The following is a 13,779-nucleotide window of genomic DNA, read 5'->3' as shown; positions in this document are numbered from 1 at the left end:
AAATCCTACAGAAAGCACAGACAGACTTGTCAGGCTGTTGCTTTTGGTGTTTTTCCAATTTATTTTTATTGAGACTTGAATTTTGTTCCTGACAATTCAAAATATGGTGCCACATGGTGACAGGAGATCTATTGCTGCAATTTCCTTCACCTCTAGAGACAGAAGCATTTCTTCTTTACCTGTTCACAGGCTGTCTTTATGGTATTGGTTTAAATGTAATAATGATTTAAGTCTTACACATATTTAAGCTTATATTTTAGGTGTGCAATAGGATGTTGAGAACTTGTCCATTGGTATTAGCTTCTGATTTATCTGAACATTGCATTTTATTTGTGGTTTGCATGCAAAGGGGCACTATTAATGCTGACCTTTTTCTGTTTCCGGGCAAATGCAATATATACAATAGCAAAGCTAATTTTACCCAACAAAGAAAGGAATGCTGAACAAACCAGTTTATTACAGGCAACTCCCTTTATTATCATTGCATGGTGAAAGCCCCACAGTCCCTGAGAAGTTTTTTATCAATTAAAGTTTATTTTGAAGTAAAAATCGTATTTAAAGGGAATCCCCTACCCTAAAACAACAAATAGCCCAGGAACTGAAAGTTAAATAGCAACTCAATTTCTGTTCTGATTTATTTTGTTTCTGGCACCTTGTGTAGTGTAAAGGAAAGTCAGTATTTTTCTTGTGATACTCTTTCCTCTACTTTTTCAGGCTGTCTAGCATCAGATCTTCTTTACAGAGCCTTGATCTTCATTGCAACTCGCTCTAAACTTGATATTCTACTAATATCTGTTATTTCTGGATGTTAAATAAAATAAAGGAATGTGATGTGGCTGTTAAATAAAATATGTGAAGCTAACATATAAAATAGAGAAAATTTAAGTGTAGAATAAATATGGGCCAAATAAGCATAGAATGGCTCTTGATTTCTCATGCCATAAATGTACTGGTATGAATCAACTTAGGTTAAAGGTTATCAGTAGTAATTAATTACCTGGTAGCTTTTCTCAGGCTCTGTGCAGGCTCTCTAAGGCTCTTTAAGATACAGGAATGTATCTGTAGTGCTGGAGGTTCAGGGATGAGCACAGCTGCTGCTGGACTAGTTGGCAAAGTTCTTAACACAGTTGAATGCATTCATGATCCTGCCTCTCACCTGATCTTTGTTCTGACAGAGCCACTAACATGGGGCTACTCCACTATCTAATGAGGGAGGTGTGCTTGGATAGTGAAAAAAAGCATCTCCAAAAAAAAAAATCTTTCACATCATAGCTCTTTTGGATTAGAATTGGAGAATTGGAGAGCAGATTCAGTGCAGTAGGTACCTTTCTGCTGCAATAAAGTTTTATGGTGCACTTCATCTTAAGGATAAATACAAACTTTCCTGGGGGTTAGGTATATGGAACTAACATGCAGTCTAAGAACCTAGGGCATATGCTCAGTATAGTTGCCTCACACAACTTTAAGGAGCTTAACTTACGCCCACTGAGATTTTTAGATTCCAGAAGAATGTGTTTGAAATAATTCACAAGAGCTAGTAGAACAGCTGTAGTTGGGTTAAACATGAAGCCCTGTGAATTAATAATGGACTTAATGATCACACATGAAAACTAAATCTGTTTTGGGCAAGAAGTATATTTTTTATGCAACCTTGTTCAGCTTCTCATACTGCTACCTGTATTACCTTTAAAAATGTTATTGGCATGAAATACAGTTGCAGCTATTGGAATATCCTTTTTGAGTTTCACAGATATTTTTCTTAGAATTCTTGCAATGCTGGTGTGGTTGCTTTACTGCTCCACTCTGTGTGTTTTCAATTATTAAATTTTCAGTTTCTTTCTGCTATGCTACCTTAGTGATCTTAATTCATGCCTTTGTTTGCTCAGCTATAAATGTGCCTTATCATTGAGTCTTGACAAATAGAACTAAAGATGAATTGCATCAAAGCAGACATATTAAATACCTGCCAGTAGCTGTTTTAAAGAGCTTTCTTTGCATTGGAACTAAGGTATATGAAGATAGAAGCTGATGTCATATATACAGAGAACTTTATGTACAAATTTATGGTCAAAAAATTGAGTAATCTCTTATTTCCTATCTCTGTTAGAACTTATGGTATTTCATACTGCATTTTTCAGAAAATTGCTTTTTTACTCCAGCGTTACAATCCCACTGATAACCTTTACTTTTTTCAGCACTGAAGAAGAAAGCAGGTCTCATGTCTTGAGCTATCTGCAAATGGAAAGAGATGATCAAGATTTAAGTGTACCTCAGCATGTGCTGTAGCTATCATCGCCAACTTTTTTTTTCACTTGTTTTTCCCCCCTAAATGTCCTTGCATACTTTTAAAATACAGGAGGAACTTAATATATTTTAATTCCCTTTGTTATCAGGTTAATAAGCTAATCTGTCATTTAAATACAAAGTTTGATAGTGTGTAATGTATCAAGGGGAATCCTCGTTGTTTATCAGGCTTTTCCACATGTATTAAAAATCTCTCATTAATTGAAGTGCTTTTCCTACTGAAGTGTTATGCTTTCAGAGCCTTGAGATTTCTCTTCGGTGTGGAAAGAAATAGATATATTTTTTAAAGGTATGTTAACCATGAGTTCTGTAAAACTCTTTCAGGATAGCTTTCAAAAGTCCAATTAGAAAAAAATATTTTTTTAATGTAATTTGTTTCGTAATGGGCAATTTCTGTTCTGTCCACAGCTGCAGATAGTCATCCCTGCATTGCATCAGTGCCAGTCTACAAGACTGTATATTCAGTGATGGGACTTGTGTGCTTGCCAGACAACCTAGTTCTGTGTGGGCTTCTTCCCCCCCCATGAATCAACCTTTTATATATGTTGAGGACAGGTTTAAAACTGCTGACAATAAAACATACTTTTACCCTGAAGATTAGCAGGTGCGATTTGCAGCCCTTGATAGTAGCAATTAACTGGAAGCAGTTAAATTTTTTCTCTGAGCCCGCTACTCCTTCACCATGGTCTGATTTTGCATCCAGCTGTTCACTGAAGAGTGTTACTAAAGGTTTGGATCAATATGGACAAAATGTTTTCCATCAATTACACGGTTTTACTTGTAAGATGACCATTTCACCAGGCTTGCTACAAAGGCCATGTGAAATCTTACAGTGTGATTTGTGGCATTAGAATAGCAACTAGAGTGTCCAGGAGGTCTGCCTGTCAGTACTGTTGCTGTATGCTTTTATTATGTAACATAAATTGACTAAAATTCTATATATGACTTTTCTGTTATTTTTAAAAAGTGGATTTTGTACTGAAAGTGCCTCAGTTCATAATGAATTTCCATGGTTGGTGATAAATTTTTTAAGAATCTGGACTAATCTACTGTCTTTTGATTTTTCCAAATGCCTAATCTGCTTTTCTACTTATTCCAGAAGTTTAAAAAGAAACAAAACTTCAGTCAAGCATCAAACTAATCAATTGTTGCCTCATATTTGTTGGCTTTTGCTTTTCTCAGTCCTTTTCATCTTTTAGACTAGGACTCTTGGCCGAAATTTCTAAGATGGGTTTAAGATTCTCTGCAGACAAATGTTAATCCTATCACTTAGTGCATTACAAGAAGAAACTCAGATACAGTGATAAAAAGCATAAAAGAAAGTACTATAAGAAAAAAAGTAAAATTACTGGAAATTCAGAAGGTGCACCGATTTTAAAGACTTCTACTTGTTTGGAGTATTGGCATTTATCTTAATACCCAACCAATGGGGGCTGAAGTCTGACTTTTAAAAGGGACTTAAACTCTTATGGTATGTTGTGTTAGAGGCTTAATATTTTACTACATTAGTGAAAAATGTGTACTATTTAGGAGGTTCTGAATTAAGTTTTAATAATAAACATTGAACATTCTCTGCTATAGATTAATAGCTCCTGTGTACATTGTTTCTAAAATATAAAAAAAAAAAATTGCACCTTTTGAGACTTTTCCCTCCTGACTTGTTTGAAATTTTCATTGATGTTGGATATTATGTGCATGATATCAGAGTTTATTAAGGGTTGATATCAAAGCTAAATTCATTAAAGGTAAGTAAAAGCCTTAAACCTTCATAGTTTTAAGAAGTTGTATTCTTGCATGTAGTTAGCACAAGAAAGGCATAAAATAGTTTAAATTTGTTTATTTATCATTTAATTTATTACTAGGAGGATGTATTGAAGCAAATTTCTGAAAGTATTGAGAACATGACTCAGAATAAGGAAGGAGGAAATTACACAATTTTAGAGCACCTTGGCAGTGGAGCTTTTGGAAGTGTATATATGCTAAACTTTTCTTTTGCTATTATTTTACATATTTGAGGGAATGCTTAATGAAGAGGCTCCAATACCTGTTCTAGATACAACTATCCCTTGAATTTCAATTGGGAAATGTAGGTGCTAAAAGGCTTTTGTAGATCTGAGCTTGTTGTTACTGTTTGCTGTGATTTTGTTTGTTCCATGTTGTACTTTTAATATTGACCAGGTTATCTCTTAGGTTTCCTACATTACTTTCTCTTAATTCCTTTCTACTAACAGCCTTTTCCTATTGCAAAGACGAATAAATCTGTGTAAAACGACAAAAATTCAAGCATATTTCATCTGAAAAGCAACACTGGGCACAGATAATGTTGCTTCAAACACACCGTGCAAGTTCAGAAGTGTACTGTTAACCTGTACTGTTAGATTGTAGTTTTTTTACTAATCACATCATACCTCAAAAAAAAGCTATGATAAATTCTGTGAGAAAAGTTTGGACTCTGATGGCTAATATGGTAGCCATAATACCATTCTTCCTATCCCCACCCTATATTTATTGTACAATGGTTTTACCTTGTTTATAGGTTAGAAAACATAATGGACAACATCTACTGGCAATGAAAGAAGTCAGTTTACACAATTCAGCATTTGGAAAGGACAAAAAAAGAGACAGCAGTGTAAAAAATATTGTGTCTGAATTAACCATAATCCAAGAGCAGGTATGTCTCATGAACTCGAGTTTGATATGTGTCAGCATTCTGAATTATAACCTTTGAGTTCTCAGATGGAAAACTGCCTGGTGGAAAAAGACCTGGCATGTTGGTTGGCAATGTGCCCAAGCAGGCCCATGGCATCCTGGCCTGTATCAGCAACAATGTGGCCAGCAAGACCAGGGCAGTGACTGTCCTCTGGCACTTGGCACTGGTGAGGCAGCGCCTTGAATCCTGTGTTCAGTTCTGGGCCTTTCACTACAAGAGGGGCATTGAGGTGTTTGAGCTAGTCCAGAGAAGGGCATAGGAGCTGGTGGAGGGTGTGGAGCACAAGTGCTATGAGGAGTGGTTGAGGGAGCTAGTTGTGTTTAGCCAGGACTAGAACTCTGTTTTCCTCCTGATTACTCCAGTAATGTGTGGCATTTCTCTGCATTTGGGGTAGCAGTGAAGATGCACTGGAGTTCCTAAACAAGTTTGTGGAATCTTTGTAATATGCTTCCTTCCTACATGTAGCTAAACATTTTAAATACTGTGCCATCTGTTTAACTATTCTAAGCATCTACATTTCTTTTCTCATTGTAGCTTTATCATCCAAATGTTGTACAATATTATGGAACCTTCTTGGAAATTGAGTATAAATGTGGAGAATTACCACAGTGTACATAATGAAGAAATAGAAGTATATAATAAAGCTTACAGGTGGGCAAGAGTGTCTCAAATTTGGGTACAGTAGTTTCACGAATACAAGCCGCACGGATTATAAACCGCACTTCCGGTGCCTCGACAATGTTGCTGTCTTTGTCAATAGATAAGCCACACCCCGAATATTAGCCGCACTTTCGTTCGTCGCGAGAATCCGTGCGCAGCTTTCACAAATTGGCCAATTAGTAACAGGATCGCGGCATAGCGGGCTTTACTGGCTCGGGGCGGGGCCAGGAAGGCTCGGCCCGCTCATGGTTGCCGACGGGGCTGGGTAGCCCAGCTCAGCGCCACGGCTCGGCGGGGCTGGCCGGGTGGTGCTGCCGCTGCCGCCGGGCTCGCTGGCCCCCCTCTCCCGTCAGCACCGCCCCGCTGCCGCGTTCACTCGCCCTGCCAGCGGGCTGCCGCCACCGCCGCCGGGCTCGCCGGCCACCCCCTCCCGTCTGCACCGCTGCCGTGTTTCCTCGCCCTGGCCGGCACTGCAGGCCCCCGCACCGCCGGGCTCCCCCACGCTGCTGGCCCCGATTCTGCTGGGCTTCCCCCGCTGCCAGGCAGCCCCACCCGCCGGCCTTCCTGCTTCTGCCATGCTCCCCTGCACTGCTAGCCCCAGTTCTCCCAGGCTCCCCCGCCCTGCTGGACCGGGCTCTGCCGCCCCCCTGCCCCGCCCTACTGGCTCAGGCTCTGCCGCCCGCCCCCCACACTGCTGGCCCCGCCTCTGCCAGGCTTTCCCACCTCTGCCGGGGCCGGCCGGGCTCCAGCTTGGCTTGGGGCTGCCGCGGGCTCTCACTTCCGTGTTGGCAGCTTTTAGAATTTTGTTAATGTATTAGCCGCCCCGGAATATTGGCCGCACTTCCGGGTTTCCACCAAAATTTTGGTCAAATTGGTGCGGCTTGTATTCGTGAAATTACTGTAATAATCTTTCTTCCAGAACTGCTACAAGTTCAAAGAGGTCTACATTCCTTTAAAATTGAAAAAAAATTATGAGAAATAGTATTTGTATTTGTTTATCTATCAGTAAAACTAGATGCAATATAAACATGTAGCAAGCATCACTATTCTCCTCTGAAGATCCAAAGTTTGCAATTGAAATGCTAAATAGGGAGATTGCCAGCCGTATTGTTTTAATTTTCTTTTCTATAAAGAGTTATCTACATACACCTGCCTGCTGAGTGATTATGTGGCAGTGATTTCCTCACTGTGATATAAATTGAGGAAAAAAATCAAACAAAAATAATAGAACTAGATTAAGGTGTATATGTCTGTACAAATAAAAATTTTAAAGTGTAGAAAATAACAGCTTTTAAAATACATTTGAACTTCAAATACTCTGTTTTAAAATGGTTTCTATATAATGTTCTATTAATTTCTTTTACGAGATGACAGATTGTACATAGTCACGGAGCTCATAGAGGGGGTGCCATTGGGAGGACACTTTCACTCTTTGAAGGAGAAACAACAGTTTACTGAAGACAGAATATGGCATATATTTATCTAAGTAAGGGCCTCCATTCTTTTTGCAAAGATTTTCCTACATATAATTAGTAGCACTATATTTTTAGGCTAATAAATGGCAACATAACTAATATATAGTCACTATTATATAGCTGTGAATTTAATGTGCCTTTATTTGGGTTGTAGTTAAGAATCTTTGTAAGGCTCTTTCTGATTGTTTTTAAGCTTTGTCTAGCTCTTCATTATTTGCATAAAGAGAAAAGGATTGTTCATCAAGATCTCACTCCGAATAATGTCATATTGGGGGATAAATACAAAATTACAATTAGTAGAACTACTTTGCTCAAAGACAGTTTCTCAAGATGTAACTGAGAAGCATTTCCTTACTGAAACTCTGAGAAGGTTTCAGATTCCTGGGTGTTGGTAGTCATACTTGGAAGCTAGTAAATTATACTGTTGTGTGAAATCATTGAATCACAGAATGGACTGGATTGAAACTGACCTTAAATATAATCTATTTTCAACACCCCCTGCAGGGGGGCCTTTCTCTAGATTAGGTTGCTCAGAGTCTCATCCATCTTGACCTTAAACACTCCTAAGGGTGGATGACCTGTTCCAGTACCTCACCACCCTCACAGTAAAGAAATTTTTTTCCTAATATCTAATCTAAACCTGCTCTTTTCCAGTTTGAAACAATTCCTCCTTGTCCAGTCACTATGTACTGCTGTTAAAAGTCCCTCTCCATCTTTCTCAGAGGCTCCCTTCAGGTACTGGAAAGCCACTGTGAGGTCACCCTGGAGACTTCTCTTTTCCAGACAGAATAATCCCAATTCTCTGAGCCTCTTCTCACAGCAAAGGTGCTCCATCCCTCTGATCATCTTGTTGGTCTTCCTCTGGACTCACTCCAGCAGGTCCATGTCCTTCCTATGCTGAGGCTCCAGAGCTGGATGTGACACTCCAGGTGGAGTCTCACCAGAGGGAAGAAGAAGGGCAGAATCCTCTCTCTCATCCTGCTGGCTGCTTCAGATGCAGCCCAGGACATGTTTGGAGTGGCCATGGCTGGGTCATGTTCTCTCATCCACCAGCACTTCCAAGTCCTTCTCTCCAGGGCTGTTCTTGATCTGATCATTCCCAACCTTTGTTGATATCCTGACCCAGGTGCAGCACCTTGCTCTTGGTCTTGTTAAACTGCGTCAGATTCCCATGGGCCCATTTCTTGAGCTTGTCCAGGTCCCTCTGGATGGCATCCCATCTTCCAGGTGTGTCATCTGCACCACTCAGCTTGGTGTCATCTGCAATTTGTTTAGACTGATCCCTTATCTATGTCATTAGTGTATATATGAAATAACAGTGTCCCAGTATGGACCCCCGAGGGCCACTACTTGTCACTGGTGCCCATTGGGACTTTGAGCCATTGACCACTACCTTCTGGATGCAACCATCCAACCAATTTCTTATCCATCTAGCAGTCCATTCGTTAAGTACTGTTGTGGGGAGCCATGTTAAAGGCTTTTCAGAAGTCTCAAAAAATGACATCTGTAGCCCTTCCACTGTCTACTGATGTAGTCACTCCTTCATAGAAGGTCACTAGGCTGGTCAGAAAGGACTTGCCCTTGTTGAAACCATGCTGACTGTCTCAAATCACCTCCCTGTCCTACATTAACTTTAGCATAGCTTCTAAGAGGATCTGTTCCATGACCTTCCCAGGGACAGAAGTAAAATAATTGCTAATGCAAATTTTGTGTCATCAGCCATGATTGTATCTTTTTCAGCTGTGAATGGCAAATATGATGGAGGAGATGATTTAGCCTTAAGATATATAAACTATAGTTATTCTTCAAGGCCTGTTTTTATTTAGCAAGAATATTGAAAGAACCAGATTATAGAGCAAGTGCTAATGAACATACAAAGTATAACAACTGTCTATTCTATTCTAGTCCAATTCTGTCATGAAATTGTTTAGTATCCTTCAGTTTTTCCCAAATCAGCTGCAGTGAGGTGCTATTTGTGTAAGTCTGTAGTAGTGAATATTCTTGATGTATACTTCTTTAACCAGTGTGGAGAAAGGAACTCAGGCAGGTTCTGGGACAGACTTTGAAAGTGGTATATGTGTAAACAGTACAAAGCATGGCATAGTTTTAGTCTTTGAGTGAATTAATGTGACCTAGTACAAACACAGCAAGCCTTCCAGGCAATTCAGATCCTGTAGTTTTTAAGTTCTCAAAGAACTACTGCATATTTTCTTGTTGCTCGTGACACAGAAGAAAATAAACAATTTGAATGCTCCAGAATTGTTGTGAGAAGTCTTTACAAAAAATTCCATTTCTTTTCTTTAAATATAACTGAAACATGTAGGCACGTGCACACACTCATCCACAAAATGCTCAGCTATAAATATTTAGCAACTATTGTTTCTTAGTAAATATTTTTACCTCATGATGTGCATATTTAAATTAATTTGTTATCAAATTGTATGTGCTAAACCCCCTCGGATTCTTAGTAATGATGCAGTTTTGGAAGAATGTGATTTAATGGTGCATTTATCCTTGAGTGATGAAAATAAATATTCAAAATATGATTTAGAAGTATCATATAATTGCATTTTATATCAACACACTGCCACTGAGTGGCACTCTTGTCTCAACCACCTTTCCTTATCTTTAGTCTATTCTAAATATGGAGAAGTCTAAATGTTCTTTCAGGGGTAATCTCAAAATTGCCCTTGAAAAGCATTATGTTTCTGTCAAAGATTTACAGAATTCAGGAAAATTGGAAGAACAGAAACTTATTTGGATCACTTCTACAACCATTAGTGCAAAACTATTGTAGTATTTAAACAAACACTCACTTCATTTAGTCCTACAACCAGTACAAGTGTAGTACCTATTGAATTTTTGGGGCAGATGAAGAACTTTATCTATTGTTTCTGAATTTTATTAAGCCTTGTTTTTTTATAACCTCAATGAAATTAAGATTAATTTACTTTCTCTCTGATGCTAGTCAGTATGTGCTGTATAGATGCATGCTGTGTTCTTGTTCCTAACTCATACAGTCTGTGTACCAAAGACTGGAGCATTTGTGATCTTAATGATTATATCTCACAACAGTTGAGGCTAAATGTACTGTCCATTTAGTACATTTCAAGTGTTCTTGGTGAAAACTTGCCCTGATTTTGTTTGGAATGGACTTAATTCTCTTTCCTGTAACTGGTACAGTGCTGTGTTTTGAATTTAGTGTGACAGTAATGTTGATAAGACACTGAGGTTTTAGTTGTTGCTGAGGAGTATATACTCTAAAACAAGGACTTTTCAGTTTTCCATGCACTGCCAACAAGGAGCTGCGCAACAAACTGGGGGCAGGGAGTGCATCCAGAATGGCTGACTTGAACTAGCCCAAGGGATATTCCTTACTATGGAATGCCATTCCCAATATATAAACTGGGCAAGTTGGCTAGGAATTGCCAATGGCTGCTCATGGACTGACTGGGCATCCTGGTAAGCAACTGCAGTGAGCATAATTTGTTTTTCGTGAGTTTCATTCTGCCCCACCTACTTTTAATTACAATTGCTATTAATATTATAACAAATTATAATCCTATAATACTGAAATATTGTAGTATTTTATTTTGTTTCAGTCATCAAACTGTTCTTACATTGACCCATGAGTTTTATTTTCTTATTTTTGCGATTCTCCTTCCCAATGGGGAAGGTGAGAAATTGAGTGTGTGGTGCTTAGTTGCTGGCTGGGTTAAATCATGACAAAGTTACAACAAAATGCCACATGAATGTGAAGCATATGCTAAAATGCTGAGAAATCTCTGAATTGAATTTATCCTGTCAGCTTTTATAAAAAGAGAAGGTCTGCTTTAAGATCTAGTAAAAACTGTACTTCCGTGTTTACAAGCTACACATGCATACTAAATAGAGAGAATTCAATTGTCTGGAGTCTTTCAAATCTGAAAATGGACACAATGCTTTGACCTAACTAGAGTAATGTTCCAGTGGACTACGTGTGAGGAAGTGTTGTGGGACTGTGAAAGTGGGATATGGCTGACATTATTTTGATTTATAAAAGAATCTCATAATACTGCTTTATTTTCTTTTCCTCAGTCAGTCCTTCTGGAAATAGTAACTCTTGTTAATCACTTGCTATGAGAATCTGCAGGTTGACAGTATAACAAAGGCAGATCATTCATCTGTAACTAATGTTCTTAAAAAATATTGTCTTTAGAGAGGTGCCTTGGTTTCAGACTCTTATGGTATTTTTTTATTTTTAAAAAAATAGTAAAATTATCAATACACTAGAGAAAGACCTTCTAGAGATTCAGACTTTAATTCTTCAACAACCACACCAATGTACTGCTTTCAGAAAATTCTTGGATTCACAGATAGGCATTTCATACCATGTACATGAGAATAGGGCCACACACATTCCAAATCCCTTGAAGATCTCTCATACAGTTTCTGCTTTTATGTTGGTGGGAAAGGATAGGTGCGCACAGAGTGGGAGACACTGCCACCTTGCTGTCAGAGCAGAAAAAAATAAACCTGCTAAAGAATTATGCTTGATTATCCTGAATTCACGGAGAAATATTTTACAGGTGGCCCGTGTAGAACAATTGCAGCAGAACTTGGTAGGCAGGGACCTATGGTGAAAGAAAACAAGAATTCATTCAAGGAAATCTTCAGCTGGCCTGGCACAATGCAAGATTAAATTTGAGGGACCTCTTCTAGGGATGGTCTCTGAATATCTAGTATAGGTCTTACTGAAAAAGAAATACCTGAGATAATACCTCACACTCTGGTGAGACCTTACCTGAAATACTGTGTCCAGCTCTGGGGTTCTCAGCACAAGAAGGATATGGACCTTTTGCAGTCAGACCAAAGGAAGATTTTGAAGAGGATTAGATGTCTGAAGCATCTCTCCTATGAAGAAAGGCTGAAAAAGTTGGCATTGTTCAGCCTGGAGAAGAAAAAGCATTAGAAAGACCTTAGAGCACCCTTCTGTACACAAAGGCAACTATAAGAGAGCTGAAGAAGACTTTTTACAAGAGTCTGTAGTGGCAGGAGGGTAGGGCTTATGTGCGGTACCTGTAGGGGGTATGGCTTCTAACTGAAAAAGAGTAGACATATTAAATACGAGGAAGAGATTCTTTATCTGGGGTGGGGGTGGGGGGAGGGCAGGTTATGAGGCTGTGGAACAGGTTTCCCAGAGACGTTTTGGATGCCTCATTCCTAGAAGTATTCAAGGTCAAATTAGACAGTTCTCAGCAATCTGGTGTAATGAAGGGTGTCACTGACCATGACAGGGAGTTTGGAGCTTGATAATCTTAACATCCTTTCCTACCCAAACCATTCTACAATAATTGTATTAAGAACTTTTGAATATTCATAGTCACATTATGTTTTCTTTTTCTTAAGTAATGTGTATGGTTAGATACTTTCTTTATTCAGTTCTTCCTTTATTATTTTGTTTTTAAACTTATGCAAGACACAAATGAAAATTCTAAGCCCAGGAGGTGGTTCATTCTAATGTGAAGATTGTATAACTTGTTTTGTATATCCCAGGACATCTTTTACACAAGTCAATTAAACTTGAGTTGTCCTAAACTTCTTCAGGCTCTTTAAAGTTGTGTGTTGCAAATGTAAATAGACATTTGCAATAGGATCCTAGCCAGACTGTTTCTGACTGTAGAGAGCTTTAAGCATGTTGTTGTTTTGTAGTCTCTAGAACTGTCCACTCTACTAATTTTCTATTTAATTTCTGACATAAATTCCATAAGAAGAGGTCCATAACTACCATCTCTTATGCTGGTACAGCATTTGATAATTGATTGAGCTACCAATACTATGAAAATATAAATATTAATCATGCCAACCTGCAATTTCTCGTTCTAAATTGATAGAAAAATATTACCAAAACTGTACATCTCTGGTCAGTTTGAAAATCGGATGTATTGTTCCAGACACACACAAAAAAAGGTGGAATTCCCCCAGGTGCAACCTGGATGAAAGTTGTTTTGTATAGGGTTTTAAAGATTCATTGAACCAATATTATCTGTGACTTTCCTTCTAATCTGCCCAGCCTTTTTATATAAGTCATTGGGAAGTTACAGTTCTAAACTGAAAATGTGTATCTGCTTTTATTGCAGCTATATTTTACTGCAGCTGTGTTTTGTTTCTAGCACAGTGTATTTCTGTCTAGAGCTCCATCGCTGCATCTGTTTGTAGGACAAAACAGAATAGTCTGTAGAGCATCACTTTTCCTCAGTGTCATTTAGTTGCAGCAAGGTTTAGACCTTGATGGTCAGAGGCCTGTGTGGAATCACTTGGACACCTTTCAGAGCTGATATCAAGGAGAATTGTGAAGGGTACCATAGTCTCTTTCAGGAAGTGTGTTCTGTTTAATGTTTAATACACATGATAAAATAGCAGCTGGAAGGATCTGTATGGGTCTGAACCTAGGATTATACAGTAGCAGAATGCTAGTTTTGAGACAACTCAGCTGTTGGATAAATTTCTAATCATGGCAGGCAGACATGGAGTGTCAGAATGGCTAATTGAATGTGACTTAGAAAGTTCAAAGAGTTGCTGGGTGCTGGAAGAGAGCTCTCTGTTAGTTTTGTAATTCAGAATATTTGCTTGTTGAATGTGTTCTATAAA

At 38.7% G+C, this 13,779-nt stretch overlaps 1 protein-coding gene across 1 annotated transcript in view; it reads left to right on the top strand.

Annotated features, from left to right (window-relative positions):
* Positions 1-13,779, top strand: part of NEK10 (NIMA related kinase 10) — an 84,994-nt gene that overhangs the window by 10,435 nt on the left and 60,780 nt on the right. The window contains 8 exon segments of the mRNA XM_042779014.1: positions 301-462; positions 2,529-2,593; positions 3,947-4,049; positions 4,167-4,281; positions 4,839-4,975; positions 5,549-5,594; positions 7,042-7,160; positions 7,343-7,445. Coding sequence (XP_042634948.1) covers positions 301-462; positions 2,529-2,593; positions 3,947-4,049; positions 4,167-4,281; positions 4,839-4,975; positions 5,549-5,594; positions 7,042-7,160; positions 7,343-7,445 — 850 coding nt within the window.

Source organism: Catharus ustulatus, chromosome 1, assembly GCF_009819885.2.
Source record: "Catharus ustulatus isolate bCatUst1 chromosome 1, bCatUst1.pri.v2, whole genome shotgun sequence".
NCBI lineage: Eukaryota > Metazoa > Chordata > Aves > Passeriformes > Turdidae > Catharus > Catharus ustulatus.
The sequence above is the reverse complement of the archived record's forward strand: the minus strand, read 5'-3'. Positions and strand labels throughout refer to the sequence as shown.